Source organism: Zerene cesonia, chromosome 24, assembly GCF_012273895.1.
Source record: "Zerene cesonia ecotype Mississippi chromosome 24, Zerene_cesonia_1.1, whole genome shotgun sequence".
NCBI classification, from domain to species: domain Eukaryota; kingdom Metazoa; phylum Arthropoda; class Insecta; order Lepidoptera; family Pieridae; genus Zerene; species Zerene cesonia.
In genome coordinates this window covers 523,168-545,474 of record NC_052125.1, presented here as the reverse complement: position 1 = coordinate 545,474, position 22,307 = coordinate 523,168, and the positions used below count along the sequence as shown (strand labels likewise).

Genomic DNA, 22,307 nt, shown 5'->3' with positions numbered 1-22,307 from the left:
ATTTTTTTCCGTTTCTGTGTCGTTTGTTATCAATAAATGTTTTATTATTATTTATTATTATTAAGCAGTGGTGGCTCAGTGGTGAGAACCTCGGACTTCAATAAGTCGGGGTTCGAAAGCGGGCGAGCGTGCAGGAAATTGATTTTTCAATTTATCTGCGCATGTGGATAACATCACCACTGCTTAAAACGGTGAAGGAAAACATCGTGAGGAACCGGCATGTCCGAGAATCAAAAGTTCGACGACATGTGACATCTGCCAACCCGCACTTGGCCAGCGTGGTGGATCATGGCCTGAACCCTCATAGGAGGCCTGTGTCCCAGCAGTGGTAACATATATGGGCTGATGATGAATATTAAACAAAAAAGAAAAACGTTTTTTTTAAGTTCATATTTTTTTATACATTTGTTTAACATTATATATTATTATGTTATCTGTGGTATGTGTAGGTTTTAAAGCAGAGAATATTGTTTGCTTGAACGCGCTTATGTCGGGAACTGCTGGGCCGATTTAGATGAAATTTTGTAGATTGATAGTTTCAGATCCGAGAAAGGATGTAGGTAGTTCCGGCAATCCCACGAGAATGGGAATCATGTGGGGTTGACCTTGAAAAATGCCACGAGCAGAATGCTAGTAACGTATGTTTAAATAAGGGTTTATAGTAGTAATACACATAATTTACAGAATTTAACCGACTTCTACGATATTGTCGCTCGAAACCGCTATTGAGCGAGCTATCTCAAAAACTGCTGAACCGATTTTGATGAAACAAGCATCTAGAAATCGATCATTAGTATATAAACAAAGGAAATAAATCCACAGCGTGTTAATGGTATAGGACATAAAAAAATCTTTACTTGATCAGAAATTATATGATACTTTGAGCCCGGGTCAAAATCGGCCTCCGATCTTGGTATCGGCGGAGTCACACCCTGGAATTAAAAATATTTGTTTTTTTATTTAAATACCTACATCCTATCCTATCCTATCCCACTAATATTATTAATGGAAAAGTTTGTAAGGATGTGTGTGTGTTTGTTACTCTTTCACGTAAAAACTATTGAACCGATTGCAATGAAATTTGGTACGTAGACAGCTGGACAACTGGAATAACATATAGGCAACTTATCTATAACTTATCCCGATATTCCTACGGGATACGGACTTACGGGTGAAACCGCGGGGCGCAGTATATTTATAACAATAATTCAAAAACAATTTATTTACTCTCTTACAATATTTACCTGATATCGCAGTTTCATTTGCCACCATCTAGTATTCATGTTGTCCACTCCATCTTCGAAGACTGACCAACGCCACTGGGAAAATAAATTTAATCCTACTAATATCATAAATGCGAAAGTTTTTAAGGATGTGTATGTGTTTGTTGATCTTTCACGCAAAAACTGATGAACCGATTGCAATGAAATTTGATACGTAGACAGCTGGACAACTGGAATAACATACAGGCAACTTTTTATCCCGATATTTCTACGGGATACGGACTAACGCGGGTGAAACCGCGAGGCGCAGCAAGTAAATAATAAAATTTCATAATCATTACATAGTATAAAACGCAGTCAACAGAAAAATTATTCAACAGATTCTGATGGGGTTCTTATTATAGATAGACTATAGAATGATTGAAGATGTGGGTGATGTATAACTAGCTGTGCCCGCGACTTTGTTCGCGTATGTGGGGACTTGTAACCTTTTTCTTAAATCTCAACACCGCGATTCAGAAAATGACGTCACACACATACAACGCCATCTACTGAACATCTGCTGACCCATGTTCTTTTCCTCACCGAAAATCCTCACGGAAATATAAGGAATGGCTGTATCATTTTAATTGGGATTGTTATTACATGATAGACAAGTTCGTCTAACAAATCATGTTTATAAATACTCTACAAAAAGAAAGACTTAAATTTAAAATTAAAATTTCAAGAGTAAACCAACTCACCTGGTCAACCATAAATGCGAATGGTAAATAAGCCACTTTTTCCAGGGCCATGGACATCAGAAAATTCATTGTCACCTCGTAGGGGTCGTGGGTTCTGAAAAATTATTTTTATATTTTGTTTCAGTATGTGATAGGGAAGCGCTTGACTACCATCTGGTCTGCTGGTAAGCGTAGATGTAGTCTAAGATGGATCGCGCTTCCCTAGAAGGTACCTGTTCACTCTACTTTTGAAGATCCCCAGATTATACCCGTCAGGGAACACAGACTCAGGAAGCAAGTTCCAGTCCCTTGCGGTTCGAATAAAGAGTGTAGAGTGGAACCGCTTAGTCCGGTACATGGAACATCCTCCATAAAGCGATGCCTAGAGTCTGTGCGCCTCGACGATCGATGGAAAAATGGGGATGGCGGAATCAAGCTGTGTAATTCCGCAGCGCACTCTCCAAAGTGTATCCGATAAAAGACCCATAGACTAGCCACTCTGCGGTGATGACCGAGGCTCTGTAATCTTTTGCCTATTAGATCACCGTCGTATATGAGAGAAACCATTTTAATGTAATTATCCACCTCGAATATTCAGTTGTCGACAAACAAACACAACTGAAATAGAGACCAAAAGTTGATTTAGAAATAAATTACATGTAGAAAAATTTGTAACTCAGTAAATTATGTCTTTTATTTATAACTCCCTTGTAAACTACCAAAGAAGAGATAAAAAGAGTACCATAGTATAAAACACTTACTAATTATGGTTACAAATAATCACACTAATATTACAAATGTCAAAGTTTGTCTCTTTGGATGTTTGTCTGTCAATCACACTGGAAATACTGAACAGATTTTGATGAATTCTGGAAAACAGACAGGGTATGACCTGACTTGGGTGATAGGATACTTTTTATGCCGATTAAGTGAGCATCTCTTGGGATAAAACAGGATTCTTTATATCCGGGCGGAGCCACGACGAACGTCTAGTAATAAATAATTATATTATATTATAATTACATTAACCAATCCTTGTATAAGCCCACTCACTCCAAGTTAGGTTACTATAAATACTAACTTATTCTGGTATAAGCCCACTCGCTGCAAGTGAGGTAAGTTGTAGACTGACAGTGTCGCTGCATTAGCCACTGCCTCATGGAACGCTGGAAACAAATACATTAATTTTGTATTACTAACAAATAATTAATTCTAGGATTATCATTGCATATTTGAATAAATTTTAGTAATATAGATTTTAACATTTCTATAAACCTATTAAAAACCTATATATATACAGTGAGCGTTTTACTATGATTCATCTTTACTTAAATTATAAATGCAAAAGTATTTTTGTTTGCCCTACCTTCACTTCTGAACGGAGCGGCCTCATTATGGTAAAGTAGACTTTAATCGAGAAAAAAAGTATCCTATCACCTAAGTCAGCTCATACCCTTGATGAAATTTGATATACAGCCAAATTTCAAATGTTCCAAACGGGCAAACATCCAAACAAACAACCTTTCACATACTACTGTCCTACTAATATTATAAATGCGAAAGTTTGCATGGATGTGTGTGTGTTTGTTGCTCTTTCACGCAAAAAGCTACTGAACCAATTGCAATAAAATTTGGTACGAAGACAACTGGACAACTGGAATAACATATAGGCAACTATTCATCCCGATATTCCTAAGGGATACGGACTTACGCGGGTGCAACCGCGGGGCGCAGCTAGTTTATAATATAAATGTGAAGTATGAATTAATATCCAATAGATGGCGCTATATTTAGAATGTGAATTAAATGAACGGGCGAAACTTCAGGACGAAAGATAAACGAAAGATAAAAAGATAAACCACAGATACCATAATACTCAAAAGTCAATATTTTTTTGTATAATTTGTGTATATGGTAGTCGAGCACGCTTCGGCACGAATTGGGCCAGTTCGCACTGGGGAAGTACCACACCCCCACAGAAGACCGGCGTGAAATAGCATACTGCTGTGTTTCGTTCGGTGAGTGGGGGAGCCGGAGGCCCATATCCTCTTCCTAACCCTTCCCAGTCCTTTCCTGTACTCCTCTCTTCAATCCTTTCCTAATCCCTTTCCATTTTGCAGTCGGCAATCCATTTGAAGAGGCGTAAGGTCTGCATTCGACCTTGCACCTCTCCAAACGTCCATGTGCGGTGGTAGCGCTTACCATCAGGCGACACACCAGCTCCATTGCCGACTATGACATAAAAAAAAATAATTCCTCGCTTACCAGGGTTCGCTCCATCTCGAAAGAGTTGCGGTTGGTCAGAATACTGTAAGTAGTATTGTATGTGGGCCATTTCGTGGTGCGTAGAGATCAAATCTTGCATCGTCACCTCTGTGCATTGTTTGATTCTGAAAACGAATATATATACAAACACAAATACAAGTAAATAATTAATTTGTAAAACGCACACACTTATATCTTTGTGTGTATCACATATGCAAACACATATGTGTATTCAAGTAGTGTGCGTTAGTTTATGTGATGTATTACACATTGGACTTAGTGCGTGTGTGTATAAGCGTGTATAATACATACGTATACGTGTTTGTGTGTGTCATGTCTATATTCGTGGGTGTATGTTTTTCTGAGAAATGTTTGTGTTATAAGTGTATATTTATCACGTATATACAACCCGTGTAGGTGTATCTGTGAGAGTGTGTATTTTGTGTGTGTTTGTATTTAATTACACTTGTGTGCGCGCATGTTTTGGGGTAATACTTCTAATTATCCTCAGGTGTGGATGTACGACTAGGTATGTCGATCTCGACTGCGTGGTCCACACCAACTAAAAAAACCCTATTTCTTCTTTAGACCATATCCCCGGGATCCCAAGGACGGCCGTGAGGCACCACTTCACGGGGGGACAGACAACATGTGCTTTTCCTTTTATTTAAATCTAGTTTGTTCTCGTGTGTGTGTGTGTGTGTGTGTGTGTGTGTGTGTGTGTGTGTGTGTGTGTGTGTGTGTGTGTTTGTGCGTTTGTGTGTGTGTGCGTGTGTGTATACCTATAATCGATCCGGTTACAGAAGTCCCAGGCGCTGGCGGTGCACTGCGCGGAGCGCGGCGGGCGCGCGAGCAGCGAGCCGCGCCAGAACTCCGGCGGCGCCGGCTTCAGCCCCATCGACGTGTAGAAATCGTCCGCCATTTGGAACATCCTAGAATCCGGGACGGTGGAATTTATAAACCGATGTTATGTGTTCGATTCTGTTTTTTTTTTGCTTTCGTTAGTCAATAACTCCTGCAGAGTTTATTTAATTCATTCATATTATTATTGTCATAACATTTTTGAGTTTGAGTTTGAGTTTGATTACAAATATCGTGATGTGAGAATTAACATCCTATCCTACTTCCTACAAATATAATATATGCCAAAGTTTGTGAGGATGTGTGTACGTTTGTTACTCTTTCAGGCAAAAACTGCTGAACCAATTGCAATGTAATTTGGTACGTAGATAGCTGGATAAGTACAATAACATATAGGCAACTTTTATCCCGATATTCCTACGGGATACGGACTTACGCGGGTGAAACCGCGTATGATATATTTTTACGTGTAAATGATAATTATATGTAATATAGATTCAAGTATTGATAGGGCTCACCTAAGCGGAGTGAAGCCCTGACGCAGCATCTCAGCTGTAACATCAACGTTGGGAGTCTGCGGGAAGGGCATCACCAGATCCATGATGGATTTCCAGTTTTGCGCCCACATGTTACCTGGAAAATTCACGTTTCAATCAGTTGAAAATTCAGGTTTGGATTCGTGACAGTGTGATAAGGGGAGGGGGGGTCAAAACGTTTGTGACGTCACATGATAAGGCTTAAAATATGTACTATGATTCGACATTTAAAATTAACGAACTCGATCTAATCAAAACTGCTTATTTCGCTTAGTTTTTTTAAAATACCTTCTTTAAATTGAAAATATGTGACGTCACATCAGAGGGAGGGGTTTCTTAAAAATTGTCAGTATGTGTTGAGAAGGGGGGAGCCAAATTTCGTATGACGTAACTTATGGATGGCCCCTTACCCAAAACATGCGCAGGTAACGCTCACCCGGCGCCTGGCCCGGAAACGGGCATCCGCCGAAGGTTTCGCGGATGAATTTTAACCAGCTCCCGTGGCCCCTTCACTTAAACGGCTCGACGGAACACAGTGGGGTTTTGGTCGGTAGGAGTCCCACATAACCCACAGCTTTATCTCCGGAGGCCGTGGGTATCTATGCGAGATTTACCCACTTCAAAAAAAAAGGTAACGCTCACCCAACGCGTACTACTTACCCAGCAAATGCGCTGGTATAGGCCCATCACTCCTCACGCTGCCCCCATATCTTTGCACCAGGCGCCTCCTCACATACGTGAACAGTTGCTTGTACAGTGGCGCCACCTGGTTGTAGACTTCCTCAACGCTTGTGCGGAAAGAGGCATCGTCGTAGGGGGCTCGCATTTGGTCACCTGCGTCTTTGTACCCTGGGCATAGAATAAATAAAGATATATGAATAGGATAACAGACGTTGCCGCACAGTACTTGTGCTATTTTTTAGTTTGTAAGTTTTAATGTAATATTTTGTTCTAGTTTTAAATTATTTGCTATGTTTATTGTATTTTTTTTTACATTTTTCTGTTTCTGTTTCTGTGTGGCTTTGTTATCAATAAATGTTTTTTATTATTATTATTTATTATTATTATTTATTATTATAATTTGATATAATATAACGTTTTGATTACACCAGTGTCAGTCATAACGTATAAACTACTAGCTGCGCCCCGGATTCACCCGCGTAATTCCGTATCCCGTAGGAATATCGGGATTAAAAGTTGCCTATATGTTATTCCAGTTGTCCAGCTGTCTACGTACCAAATCTCATTGCAATCGGTTCAGTAGCATTTGCGTGAAAGAGCAACAAACACACACACATCCTTACAAACTTTCGCATTTATAATATTAATAGGAATTAGTAGGAAGTAGTATAGTAGGATTTCAAATAATCGATAACGTATAATATTCAGATTAATAGATATAAATATTATTACGCTTAAATTTATTTAATTTAATTAAATCATGAAATTTTTTAATTACTATTTATGAAGATAAGTAATAATAAAAACAGTTAGTTAATAAGAAATTAAAAACTTTTTAACGGATTTTAAACGCGATTTATTCATTATATTATTAACCCGACGTTTCAAACACTACTGCGATCGTGGTCGGGGGGAGAATCAAACACAAAAAAATACTAGTTAGTTAATAAGTTTAAATTAAATCTATTTGTTAAAGTGGGTCGAAATCGAGTTTAAAAGAGTTGGTTACATGTATAAACATATCAAAGGTAATAATAACAATAAATCTACAAAGTTTGAACGAAATCTGGCCGTTTAAAGTGGGTCAAAATCGCGCCCAAAGAAGTCGGTTACAAACAAACATACAAAGATACAGGTGAAGCTAATAAAAAGCGTGTAAAAAATATAGGCTACTTGGACATCATTCAAACAAAAAAATATTATTATTTGTTTTTTAAGGTGGTATAGCATCGTAGGTGACCTTTATTGTAGAATTCAAACTGGTTTTAATGATATGTTGCTGATCTTAATCTTAATTTTTATAGTATGTGGTAGTTGAGCATGCTTAGGCACGAATTGGGCCAGCTCGCACTGGGGAAGTACCACACCCCCACAGAAGACCGGCGTGAATTAGCATACTGCTGTGTTTCGTTCGGTGAGTGGGGCAGCCGGAGGCCCATATCCTCTTCCTTGCCTTCCCATTCCTTTCCTACATTCCTCTAATCAATGCTTTCCTAATCCCTTTCCAATTTTAAGTCGGCAATCCATTTGTAGAGGCGTAAGGTCTGCAATCGACCAAATACGCCTCTCCAAATGTTCATGGGCGGTGGTATCGCTTACCATCAGGCGAACAACCAGCTCCATTGTCGACGTTGACATAAAAAAATAGAAAAATAAAAAAATAATGGGAAATGCCCAAATACAATCCAGTACAACTCACCAGTGCTGACAGCCGCTTGGTTCGCCAGTTGCACGTATCTCATAAATCGGTTTCTCACTTTGGGTCCGGTTTTCTCTCGAAAACTTTTCCATACGTACAGCAGTTCGCTCTCAATCCTGGAATGGGCTAGAATCCTGGATATTTCGGGGTCCAGCTGCATGTCACAATAGTTTGGGAACTCTTGGGCTTCCTGGACCTCATAATGCTGGTACGGCTCGCTGGCCAGGTGGTATTGTTGATGGTTCTCTGGGTTTTCTGTGGGGCGTGGTATGTGGGGGTCGTAGGGTTTCTGGCCGAATGGGCATATTTTGGCTGAATTGTAGATTTCTTTCATCTCGGTTATTAGGGTTTGTATCTGGAATATATTTATGAGTAGTTCATTTATTTAAACTTAAATACAAACGTATATTCAGTAAGACTTCCTGTAGAAGCGCTTATGAATCGTCATAACATAGTTTTACAATTGAAAGAAAGAAGAAAGAAAAACATTTATTTTGACACAGACATACATACACACAACAGATCAAAAAGAAAATACAGAAGCAAACAATAAAAAAAAAATAAGAGGAAATAAAAATTACACTTAACAATTATTATGTGTGGCTGCGTGTGCCAAAATTCACCAAAGGTTCGGAAAATAGTTTCTACGGACAATAACTGGGAAGACACTTTTTCAAAATCACACCATTAACATTTAAATTTTAACACTTAATTGTACAAACAACAGAGAAAAGAAATAATATTCTTTAATAATGATATAGCATGATAGGATGAGCTTATCCGTGAAGTGATCTCTATCAAGCAACTCTTAAACTTAATGTTAACTTTGTGCTTCACACGGAGAACTTCTTCAGTACTAGCTTTCTACCCGCGGTTTTGTACACGTGAACTATAAAATTTTGTACGTCGAGAAGATTAGTAATAAAATAAATGACCCCTTTTTCGCCCTTGGGTTTGTTTTTTTTTGTCAAGGTCCATCCATTAAAGACATTATTAAATTCGGGCTATTCTGTAAAAGATATTTGTGGTCATATAATATAAAAAAACCACATCATTCGACATGCATTCTATGACTGATGAACTCATTGACAATCTGTATCAAGCGCCTGTAAAGACGCCCGCATTCCTCTGCCTTCCCCGTCCTATCCTTTATTCCCATCATCAATCCTTTCTATATCCCTTACCTTTTAAACCGTTTGCAGAGGTCTTATGCCTGCAAGTACCCTTACGATACTGTAATTGTTCATAGGCGGTGGTAGTGCTTACCATCAGGCGATCCACCAGCTCCCTTCGCCGACTATGATATGAAAAAAATATTAACAGATACCTCTATAAACTTATCATCCGGCAGCGCTGCTCTGCTGCTCTGGATGATCTTCATCAGCTGCCTTCTACCCAGGGGGTCGGAGACTCTACTCGCATCATACGCGGCTGCCTTCCTCCAGGATAATCTCTCGAACTTGGAGCTGATGGCCAGCTCCTCGAGCATTTTGTGGCGGTTATACTCCGTTATGTTGGTGACGAATTTCCATTGGGACATCGTCACTCTGACAAACATAATTTTAAACAATTTCATCATCATCATCATCAGCCCATATATGTTCTCACTGCTGGGACACAGGCCTCCTATGAGGGTTCAGGCTATAATCCACCACGCTGGCCAAGTGCGGGTTGGCAGATGTCACATGTCGTCGAACTTTTGATTCTTAGACATGCCGGTTTCCTCACGATGTTTTCCTTCACCGTTTTAAGTTAAACAATTCGATACATTGAATTTATTTTTATTGACTTGTCTATTTGCGTAAGGTAGAATGCGGTTTGGAACATAATTCGTAGAAAACTCTGCCATTAGTCTACTAAAGAAAGGTCAATAGTTTTAAACAATATATAAACCTAGCTGACGTGACAAACACTGTTTAGCCTTACTCTTATCATTAATAGTTATGAAAAACAGAATATCTATTTTGGCCGCTTTTCGGACCTACCCGATATGCATACAAAATTTCATAAGAATCGGTCCGGCCGTTTCGGAGGAGTTTGGGAACGAACATTGTGACACGAGAATTTAATATAATGATATATAAAAATCAATTGTTGTTCGTTAGTCTCGCTAAAACTCGACAATAGCTAGTCTGATTCTTATAATCCTGGTTTAGGTGGATTATGAATAGCTCAGGGAAGGTTTAAAAGGTCAGAACAATACGCAGGCGGGCGAAGCCGCAGGCGGTAAGCTAGTTATATATAAATATATAATGATATAAAAATACAAGATAGAAGATAGAAGACAATATTTTTCCTATAAAAAAGTCACTGGCGTCTCCAGGAGAGAGCTACAAGACTTAACTTACTTTAGATTATAAAATGGGGCCAAATTTTATACAAAAAGAGGGACTAAAAATGTAACTAACTAAAAATGTAATGAGCAGTAGATAGAAATGGATGACCGTGACTGTATTCAGGCCATGATATATATGGTCACACATAGGCTACGAAAACATCACGCCATGATAATCCACTGAAAACAGCACCTATTCGTTTAAACTATTTATCTTTTAATTTAACAAAAAAATATAATTTATTTAGACTCTAGTACAATCTGGAATCATAACAAGTGTCCAGACTACCCAGCGTACTCAGTACCAGATAAATGCTCTTTTTTATTTCAGATTCTAGATTACCTGTAGCACATTCCAGACGCTTCCCTGTCGTATTCTCGAAGGAATTGCAAAGCTTCAGCAGCGTTTGTGTTGGTGCCCTATAAAACACATTATTCATATAAAATTTTGTTTATCACACTAATGTAAAATCTTAGAATAGTTCTGACAAACGAACGTCAAATTTGGTATCTAATATTTTAATTCGTGTTTTTTAGAATCTGAAAACTCGGGAATCTTTTATCCTTATCCTCACCCATCCCAATCCATTCCTTTATTCCAATCCTTTCGTTATCTCTTACCATTTAAAAGCGGGAAAGACATTTACAGAGGCTTAACCTCTATAAATTTTCATGGGCTGTGGTTGCTTATCGTCAGACGAACAACCAGCTCATTCGTCCGTTCTAGCATAAAGACTTGACTTAAATCAAAAGCTGTTCTGAAACTTTAAAGTTTGGGGTTTTTAGCTTTTTTATTCGCTATCATAAATGATAACTACATACATATGCGTATCATTGGGAATTATATAACGAGGAACATATGAACAATTTTAATGGAAACTTATTAGATTTACCTAGGTAGTTAAGGTTTTAGATCACTTCCCAAATTATATTCATAGAAGTGAAAACACAATGCTTTATTTGAACTTATTTAAACGAAGTAGATAATATTAAGATTATATGGATTACTAGCATTTGCCCGCGGCTTCGCACGCGTTAAATTCGCAGTAGTTTAATAGATGTTATTGTACATATAAACCTTCTTCTTGAATGACTCTATCTAGAGTCAAGGATATCTAGATAGAGATAGTTTAATAGATATTAAAAAACTCATCAAAATCCATTGCGTAGTTTTAAAGATTTAAGCATACATAGGGACATAAGGACTAAGAAATCGACTTTGTTTAATACTATTTAGTGATTTTAGGTTCTGTGCTCATTGATAAAATGTGTGGTGTGTATGCATAAGCCAGGTTTTATTATAGTAGCGTAAATAACTTGATAGTTTTATGTACAACTAGCTGCGCTCCGCGGTTTCACCCGCGTAAGTCCGTATCCCGTAGGAATATCGGGATAAAAAGTTGCCTATATGTTATTCCAGTTGTCCAGCTATCTACGTACCAAATTTCATTGCAATCGGTTCAGTAGTTTTTGCGTGAAAGAGTAACAAACATCCATACATCCATACTTACAAACTTTCGCCTTGATAATAGTAGTAGGATGGCAAAAACAACAGTTTATTGGTGTTCATTTAAGAGATTTTGTCTGTAATTTACCGACTCCTTTAGACTGCATTTTGACCCACTTTAAACGGACACATTAATACGTATAAACTTTATACATCTATAAAAAAATCGGTGAAAAAGAATAATTTCATGGGTAAATCTTATTATCTTGATTAGTATCTCCAGGATTAAATAATTTCCTTGGGTTTACTCTGTACAAGAGCAAGTGAGACAATTTAGTTGATTCTGTCATTAGAAAAGAGGTTTTAAGTTTATTCCAGTTGTCCAGCTGTCTAGGTAACAAATTTAATTGCAATCGGTTCAGTAGTTTTTGCGTGAAAGAGCAACAAACATACATACATCCTTTCCACAAAATTTCGCATTTATGATATTAGTAGGATAAACATTTAACTACACGTATAACCACTTGTGTTTAGTTATTTTTATCATAAATACTTTTTATACATACGTAAATACAAATTGGTCCTTCGAGGTTCTTAATACCGGCCATTTTAGATTGCCGGAGTGTGACAGACTTAATTTGGTCACAGTGAATTAAATAAATATAATACCCATGTTGAGAGTGATCTTTTGAAATACATAATTATTCGCTCAACTTTGTCACGCGTGTCTCCTTCAAGGACGAGTTAATATCTTTGAAGGTCTATAAAATTTGTTTATTTCACTACAAAATGGCTTTGTACAGGTGACATTTTACAATATCGAAACAGTGCATTTAAGCTTTATTTGTGCTATCCTATCCTACTCTATATTTCCTACTAATACTATAAATGCGAAAGTTTGTAAGGATGTGTGTGTGTTTGTTGCTCTTTCACGCAAAAACTACTGAACCGATTGCAATGAGATTTGGTACGTAGAAAGCTGGAAAACTGGAATAACATATAGGCAACTTTTTATCCCGATATTCCTACGGGATACGGACTTACGCGGGTGAAACCAGGTTGTTTGTTTGAACTCGCTAATCACAGGAAATCCAGAATCGATTTCTAAAATTCTTTCACAGTCGGTTTTAAATATGATCCTAGGCTATGTTATGTACTACGGACTACGGGTGAAGTCAGGGCGTACTTGCCTCGCCTGGTCTCAAACCCTCAATTGTATTAAAGTACGAGGTCCTAACCACTGAGCCACCACAGCTCATGTAATCGCTACAACAGACTTTGAACATTATTACCACGCAATAAGGTGTTAATTTTAAAGAATGTACTATACAACGCCGCTCCGACATCGCATATTTTTGGTAATTTTTTTTATTCTACTAAATCGTAGCATAGCCGCCGGCCTTGCAGGACTCCTAGGCCCATATCCTTTTCTTTACCTTTCTCAGTCCTTTCCTTTATCCCTTTCCAATTAAATATCAGCAATCCATTTGTGCAGGCGTAAGATTTGTGATCGTTCTTACGCATCTCCAAATGTCCATGGGCGGTGGTAGCGCTTACCATCAGACCTACCAGCTCCATTGCCGACGATGACAAATAAAAATTAACAAACTTATGTTTTAGTAAAGAGAAATTTTGTAGTAACGCAACTCGTATCTAATCGACTAATGGCTATTGTTTTAAAAAAGACAATAGTTAAGTATTTTATTAAGTAACCAGCTGTAACACGCGGCGTCACTCGCTGGTACCCGGGCAAGAAGTATGGGGTAATCCGGACTATAATCTATATCTGTACCATATTTCATACTGATACGATAAGAGTCATAAAAGATTGAATTAATAAGAAAATCTGTCCATACATACAAGCTTTCGCGTTTATAATAGGATAACTAGGATAGTATTATGTTATTATTTTTCGTCTTGTTCTGATATCCTATCCTTCCTACTAATATTATAAATGCGAAAGTTTGTAAGGATATGTGTGTGTTTGTCGCCATTTCACGCAAATACTACTGAAACAATTGCAATTAAATTTGGTAGATAGCTGGACAACTGGAATAACATATAGGCAACTTTTTATCCCGATATTCCAACGGGATACGGACTTATGCGGGTGAAACCGCGGAGCGCAGCTAGTAACTACATATTTTAAAATTAATGTAGTAATAATACCAATCATTTATATAAAAAAGGTGTTTAAACTAATAACCGAATTTATAATCCACAAGTTCAGGTAGGTAGGTCTATAACGATAATTATCAAAACTAAATTCATATTCGTTTTTACAGTTTTAATAAAGTGCTTTAGAACGAAGTCGATAAACAGATTCATGTATATAATATAAATTTTTCACCTGCGTTACACACGATGTTGCCTATAGCCTCTATCCATAAATAGACTACCTAACACTAAAACAATTATAAATCAGAAGAGAAATTTTGAAAAAAATTTCAAAATTTCTCATTTATAAAGCATTTCAATGCTATAAAACTAAAAAATTAAATTTAACAAAGGCCGCGTTCCATCGATACAATATTGTAATCATTGAAATAATGTTTCGTATTGGTTGTGATGGTTCTTAATCATCTCAATAGATGGCGTGGGGTGCCCCTTAGGCACATGAAACCGAAAGAGTAGAAGAAATTCGATTACTGTGGCAGGATCACGGGTGGCCGAGAGGCTAGGCGTTGCTACGGTTAGGCAAGATACGCAGGTTCGAATCCTGCCTCGTGATCAAATTTTTTCTATTCTTTCAAAATTTCTCATTTATAAAGCATTTCAATGCTATAAAACTAAAAAATTAAATCAATTATAAATCGTATTAGCATTTCCTAACATGAGTGCAATGAAAAATAATAAACAAATCCATCTTTTAATTACTAGTTAAGATGAAATTCGTCAATTTCTGAAAGTCGTTATTAAAGTTCTAAAATTTTCTTTGGAAACACTAAAAGTACATATCAAAATAATTCCGGCACATTTTGTTATAAATGACTTGTTTTATAATCCACACTAACATCAAAAGGAGGAATATTTTGTATTTTCGCATGTTTATACGGTTATCACTCCAAAACTGCTTGACTGATTTCAAAAATTTATTCACCATTGCAAAGCTGCAAGTTCACTGTGTGACATAGGCTATGTATTTACCATGGGCGAAGCCGGGGCGAACAGCTAATATAATTATAATTAAAATACACATTATTATTTACGTTAAATTAATAAACAGTAATAAATGAACGAATTAACCATCGCCTTAAATGATTTATTATAAGTAGTGACTAGTAATTGAAATTGTTATTCTAAATAAATATTTTATTTTAGTATTTTCTTGTGTTTGATTTTACGCGAGTATTATACATTTAGATATTAAAAACTTTTTAACGGATTTTAAACGCGATTTATTCTAATATATCTTCTAATAAATTGAATAAATCGCGTTTAAATCCGTCAAAAAGTTTTCAATTTCTAATTTTTTTTAGTGTATATCATGTTTATTTTAAAATGATGAGTTGTTAAAACAAAAACATATGACAACACTTTCGTTTCATATTTATTGTTCAACACACAATATGCGTGACTTTGTAATATTGTACGGGTTCCGTAGAAAATTATTTCTATTTTGTTATTTTTTATACTAAGCATAAAAGATACTAATTGATAAATTTTGATGTGTGTAGCTATTTCAGGTACGTGTTTAAAAAGAAAATAAGATTGAATAGAAGTAAAAAAAAATTTAAACTTTACTTTTTTCTTAACAGAACATAGTTTACTTAAACTTTTTCCGTATATACAACAGGCAACATTATATAATACTACCAGCGCGGTTTTACCCGCATAAGTCCGTATCCCGTAGGAATATCGGGATAAAAAGTTGCCTATGTGTTATTCCAGTTGTCCAACTCTCTACGTACCAAATTTCATTGCATTCGGCTCAGTAGTTTTTGCGTGAAGGAATAACAAACATACACATACACATACATCTATTCACACAAACTTCCGCACTTATAATATTAGTAGGATGTGATGTATTAACAATTACACATGTACAAATACTGTATTTATTAACTATTAAAGTTAATTCAAAAAGAGGATTGATTAATATGGTAGTTTCATATGTAGTAAAGTAAGTTTATTTCGTACTTAGTTAAGCGTATTTCATTTTTACCCCCGTACGGAACCCTCAAAATAACAAAGCAACAAGAAACATAGTTAAACACTTAATAAGATTTCTCTATGATTTATATAAATTGCGCTTACCATTCGATAATAATCTTGCGAGCACGCGAACCGTGTGTAGAAAGCAAATAGAATAAACGCGCCTTTTTGAACGTCCATTTTGGAAACTTATTTGTTTTTTAACAACAGCAACACACTCATATTCTTAATTCGAATTTAAAAAAAATATCTGTGGCTACGCTTCAATGCCTGACGCGTGTTCCATTTTCGAATTTGTTTTTTTCTTCTTTTTATAGTTTTCGTCAAAGATAAATACGATAGATGCAGAAGACGACTTGATAGTACACGTTGTCGTCAGCTAATGTTTCCGCTGCTTTGTTTTCGGCACGGTTGTTGCACATGGCATAGATTGTGGGGGACGGCACATGGTAGCTTGTCCTGAGATATGTGTTGAGATTTCAAGAAGTTCGGGAAAGGGAAGCGATGTATTGCGTTCTATATATGATTAAAAAAAACAAAAGCTTAAGTAAAGCAAATTTATTTAAAGTGGAAGAATAGAGAAACAAGCAAAGCAACAAAGGACCGAAGGGGTCAGATCTCTTTCTTATGATATATTCAAAATAAATGGCATATAGTACGTAATATAGTAAACTTAACTTCAAATTTTCAGTGTTTTTAAGCGTTTTGTTAGAAAAATAAGAGACATTTTAAATTTTTATTTGGCTATTAGATATATTGTTATTAATTATCATCTCAATAACATACTCCTATGTGTAGCAGACCGTATTTTGAGACGGACGATCGCGTGCCACTCATTGGCAAAGATTATTAAGATAGACAGTTCAAAACAATTTTTAAAAGCTTTTCGGGGGTTAAAGCCCGTCAGCATGGCTGAGTCTGTCCCGATTTCCGTATTAGTAATACCTTGCTTGTGATTCTAGCCGAACGAAAAAAACACTGCTTTTATAAGATTATTACTTATAATTTTTGTTAATTATCACCTAACGAATAAAATTCTTTTTTTTTAATGGCAAATTAATTATTAATTATTATGTTGCAATTTACAGAATCGTCATTTTTATCTTTTATTTATTATCAGGGCGATCAAAACCAGGTTTACACTATCCCTCTAAATATTATATTTTTGAGTTAAAGTTTTACACAGCATTTTTTATTCACGTCCTACGTTATTATCTATCTATATATATAAAATTCTCGTGTCACAGTTTTCGTTGCCATACTCCTCCGAAACGGCTTGACCGATTCCTCTGAAATTTGGTAAGCATATTGGGTAGGTCTGAGAATCGGCCAACATCTATTTTTTATCCCGATATTCCTACGGGATACGGACTTACGCGGGTGAAACCGCGGGGCGCAGCTAGTTAATCATATAAATATTCTTTTAGCGGCATTTAAAAAAACATTTTAGCAATTTCGGTAAAAAAAAAACATAATTCGCACACCTTCCTGAAGCAGATTGTCTCGTAATATACAAAAATAAAAACTTATAGAGAAAATGGAATAAAACATCCGTTTTTTATTCTATGACAGGTTATATGGGTTTGCTCATACATCTCATAGTAAACAGTGTAGTCTATGATACATGCATTAAATTTTATGCAAATATTTTAAGACAAACTTTAATGACTTTTAATAATATAAAATGTTGTAATGTAGACAAATACCAACTATAAAGCACATTTTCAACATTATTTTAATAGCTTTTTAACAAAATTAATCTTTATATCAATTTTGTTTGAAAACGACCGCTTAAAAATCGTGCTAGAATTTGTTAGGTTAGGTAGTAATGTTGTGTTGTCATATTAAGTTTTTAAAAACGTCTATTTGGCGCCAAAACATGCTACTTTTTTTTCGTAAGTCCAGTGTTACTCCCTTATAAATTAACTAGCTGACCCGGCAAACTTTGTTCCGCCTTAATGGCCATAAATAAGCAGATTGTGTTTTTTTTATTGAAAAAATACAAAAAAAAAAAATTAAATAACTATGAATAAATAACACATCAGAATATATGAATGATAATTTTCATAGGTACGTCATAAAGTCTAACTGAAACCTTTATTTATTCAATTAGACTTCTCATAGAAGCACTTGAATCATAACATAGTTTTAACATTTACCACCTGTCGACAAGCATTTTCTACACAGAAGAGACGGCAAGAACTCTGTAGTTGCTCTTATAAAATTCTACATAGGTAATATAGCAGATATTATAATACTAGAAGTAGGTAATATGTATATAATAATGCCAAAGAACTTAGCATTCAAAGAATAAATTACTGAAGTCTGTAATATTATCTACTATTATCCTACTTACATTATAAATGCGAAAGTTTGTAAGGATGTGAGTGTGTTTGTTGCTCTTTCACGCAAAAACTACTGAACCGATTGCAATTAAATTTGGTACGTAGACAGCTGGATAACTGGAATAACATATACGCAACTTCTTATCCTGATATTCCTACGAGATACGGACTTACGCAGGTGAAACCGCGAGGCGCAGCTAGTCTGTAATATTCAAAAAACATAACCCTCTTCACGCAGATGGGTACACACATGCAAATTTTGTGAAAATGTTCATGCAAGCTTGTCAAACTTGCAGCTTCGCATGCCCCCGTTATAGCAAGTAAACTAACAAAGGGTCACTCGAGATGTTCCGCTCCGAATGCGTCTTATTGTGACGAAATACCACAGAATTATAATTTTGTATACCATTATCAAATTATGTGTCACACTAAATTTTTGTCAGCAGACTCAAAGTGGAAACAAAATGGGCTGAATCCTACTATCCTACTATCCTACTTCCTACCAATATTATAAATGCGAAACTTTGTAATGATGTGTGTTGGTTGCTCTTTCACGCAAAACCTACTAAACCGATTGCAATGAAATATGGTAGGTAGACAGCTGGACAACAGGAATTACACATAGGCAACTTTTTATTCAGACATTCCTACGGGATACGGATTTACGCGGGTGAAACCGCGGGGCGCAGCTAGTTCTTAATAATTACTTTCATAGAGTTCAGCATTTTGTGTTTTATTTCAGCATCCATCCACACAAACAGCTCTGATACCGTGTGCTTATTCACGCACTTATTTATTTATTGTGGCAATTATAAACTGAAACAGCACGGTAGGCACCAGCTTTCAAAATAAAAAAAGAATCCTTAAAATCAGATTACCCCGTCGTAACTTCTGAGGTGACAAAACAGCTGTCGAATAGAGAACCTCTGGAAAGACATGAAAATTTGTACATTTGCTAGTCACAGACTTTTACGCTAGTCTCATAGATGTCGCTGTAACCAAAACCTTATAATTAAATTTTCAATTTGGCCCGGGAACATATAGCAGTATATCCGAGTTAAAATATAAATAAAATTGCATTCAAGAACTTTGAAATTTAGCAGAAAGAATTTTCAAAAAGCTTTGTACACTTGTAAAGGATCAGTAATAATACAATAACTACGTTTATCTTAATATCCTGATAAGGATTGCTAGGTTTAAATAATTTCCTCATCTATGCCACAGGCACAGGTAATATAATATCTAACTACTATTCTATTATCTGTAGTGAAAATTCTCATGGGAATTTCTATATCTCATAGGAAAACAAGGGTGTACGAGCCGGAAACTAGTAAATTATAAATAAAAGAGATAACATTGTTTCAAATATGTACATTTAATACAAATGAATCATTGCCTATACAATATACAACGATGAATAACTCAGTTAAAAATCCAGTAAATTATATTCAATTCATATACATTCATAACATTTTCTGTGGTTCACTAGTCACTCTAACTTCCTTTAACTCTATTCTCTGTTCAAACTTCTTCGACGTATCTATACCATGCCGCCGTTTCATGTGCTTTTTGAAGTTAGATCCATTGGTGAAGTCCCGCTGACAGTACAAACACTTATAGGGCTTTGCGCCCGTATGTTGCCGCAAATGTAGGTTCAAACGGGTCTTAAATCGGAAACTTTTATTACAGTACTCACAGACGAATGGCATTAAGTCCGTATGCACGATAGAATGCGACTTCAAGTGTCGTTTAACTCTAAAACTCTTTCCACACTGTTCACATACGAATGGTTTAACTCCAGAATGGAGACTTATGTGTGATGTTAGGTTGCCTCTCGCTCGGAAGGCTAATGGACAGTACGGACATTTAAATGGCTTGCTATCCTCATGCGTGAGCATATGTGTTCCTAGTGTACCCTTCGTAAAGAACATTTTACCGCACACGTGACATGAGAAGTCTCTAGTACGTTCTTTATGCACTTGCCTATGTTGCAGCAAATTGCTTCTCGATTTGAATTCTTTATTACAGTCTTTGCACTTCAGATCAAATTCTATTTCTCGCTGGCTGGATAATCGTTTATGCCGTTTATTGTATAGTAGTGTGTGTTCTTGTAACTGTTCTGGAGAGTCGAATTCCGCGCCGCAGTTACGACACTTCGTTAGAAACGCTCCATTGTGCACCTTTGCTTTATGTATCTGAACATTCGACGTTAGTGTGAAGAGATGATTGCAAAACTCGCAGCAATATCGCAGGTACTCCTTGTGCGTGCGCACGTGTTTGATAAACGCTTTAAACCGATGTACAACCTTATCGCAATCCAAGCATTTGTAGCTACAGCATCGGTTGTGAATTTGTAACGAATGGACTTGAAGAGAGGCTATATTCTCGCACTGCGCGTCGCACTTCGCACACCTACACATCTGATTGTCCCACGTAATGCTGTCTGGTAGAGGATCAATTGGTTTTTCATTGGTCAAGCTCAATGCATCTTCATACTTTTTATTCTTCCGTTTCAACCTCTTCCGTTTCGCTGTTACGTCCAATGGCACGTCGCTGTCGGTGGAATTAGCACTATCTATATTATCACAGTCAACTCGTGCCACTAAAAGCTCCTGATCGCTATCGTGTTCGATTTTAACGTCTTCTTTATTTTGAACATCATTACCGTCCACAACTTCAATTTTAATCTCTTGTTTTAGCTGCTGGAACGCTTCCCAGTTCTCGTCTACCGGTCTCCCGACCAGGGACGGCGCGATCTCTTCATTTTTTAATACAGAATCAGCGGAGTTTAACGTTTGTTTTGAGTGAAATATAGACGTCAGTTTGAGCTGTGCGGTTCGTGCGTTGTGAAGGAAAAACCAAGTTCTTTCCAGTAGATCGAAGCAAGAGAAACATATCGTTTTTGGGAGTGTATTTGAAGGTGAAACATCTATGTTTATCCATTGTAACTTGGTGGCCACTTTAGAACTAATTGCTACGTCTTCGTCCGGCGATATCAATTGAGTTTTCGGCGTCGGTTCAGCACATAATCGACAATAAGTGTCTTTCTCTTCACTCATGTTAATATAAATTACTATAAATTATACATTTAATACATAATGTTTATCTTTTTGCCCGAAAAAAACACAGTAAAATATTTCTGCGATTGTCATTATTTGACATTCAGACGCTATGGTGTTGTCAACTGTAAAAACATTGCAATCGAATAGTCATACCAAAACTTTTCTATTCCAAAAATAGCTTTTTGACTAAAGATGAAACGTTTTAATTTTTTTATTAAAATATTTTATACAGGAACGGATTTTATGTATAATTTAATTAAGAACAATATAATGACATCGCATAACATAATCTATTACAAAAGGTAATTGTTTTCGTACGATGTGTTGTTCCAAGGTAGAACTAGTTCCAATTAAATGCCTTTGTTACAACTAGTAGAATGGTTAACACATTCTATTCACTATAAAATATACTGTAATTTCTCAAAAAAACAATCTTCTACATTATAATTTAGTGTTACGTTTATTGTCGATTTGTTTTTAAAATAATTATCAATATTATAATATATTTTTCACCTGTAAACAATTTATAGTATTAAATATGTATGTATAATTACTAACGTCAGGAGCGGAGTAAACCATTGTACGAGCTAAGCCAGCGAAGCGAGCGTGCCACAATAACAGCCAGCGAGGACTAGAATCGATTTTGGAGCGTCTCCCACTCATTAAGAAATCAATGTAGCCTAAAATTAAATATCAGTCAGTTAATTCAGCATTGACAAAAAATGATCAATTGGCATGGATAAAATATGATTGAGTTTGAGTTTGAATATTAGGTATAACCATAAATATCTTTAAATAAATAAATCGAACATATAAAATTCTCGTGTCACAGTTTTCGTAGCCAAACTCCTCCGAAACGGCTGGACCGATTCTTATGAAATTTTGTGAGCATATTGGGTATGTGTGAGAATCAGCCAACATCTATTTTTCACACCCCTTAAGGATAAGAGTAAGGCAGAACAGCGTTTGCCGGGTC

General features: G+C 36.3%; 2 protein-coding genes across 2 annotated transcripts in view; both read right to left on the bottom strand.

Moving 5' to 3' along the window:
• LOC119836512 (angiotensin-converting enzyme-like) overlaps positions 1-16,309 on the bottom strand; it is a 19,455-nt gene extending 3,146 nt beyond the window's left edge. The window contains exons 1-12 of the mRNA XM_038361878.1: positions 16,027-16,309; positions 10,666-10,742; positions 9,315-9,534; positions 7,988-8,342; positions 6,268-6,456; positions 5,590-5,704; positions 4,993-5,142; positions 4,211-4,335; positions 3,027-3,111; positions 1,967-2,060; positions 1,245-1,319; positions 858-932 (exon numbers count right to left, since the gene is read on the bottom strand). Coding sequence (XP_038217806.1) covers positions 858-932; positions 1,245-1,319; positions 1,967-2,060; positions 3,027-3,111; positions 4,211-4,335; positions 4,993-5,142; positions 5,590-5,704; positions 6,268-6,456; positions 7,988-8,342; positions 9,315-9,534; positions 10,666-10,742; positions 16,027-16,104 — 1,638 coding nt within the window. The 5' untranslated portion in view covers positions 16,105-16,309. The remainder of the gene's footprint in view (positions 1-857; positions 933-1,244; positions 1,320-1,966; positions 2,061-3,026; positions 3,112-4,210; positions 4,336-4,992; positions 5,143-5,589; positions 5,705-6,267; positions 6,457-7,987; positions 8,343-9,314; positions 9,535-10,665; positions 10,743-16,026) is intronic.
• Positions 16,310-19,637: 3,328 nt separating this feature from the next.
• LOC119836528 (zinc finger protein 587-like) lies at positions 19,638-21,411 on the bottom strand. Its single transcript, XM_038361903.1, has one exon. It carries the CDS (start codon positions 21,326-21,328, stop codon positions 19,733-19,735), a length of 1,596 nt encoding a protein of 531 aa, XP_038217831.1. The 5' UTR covers positions 21,329-21,411; the 3' UTR covers positions 19,638-19,732.
• Between the last annotated feature and the right edge of the window lie 896 nt (positions 21,412-22,307).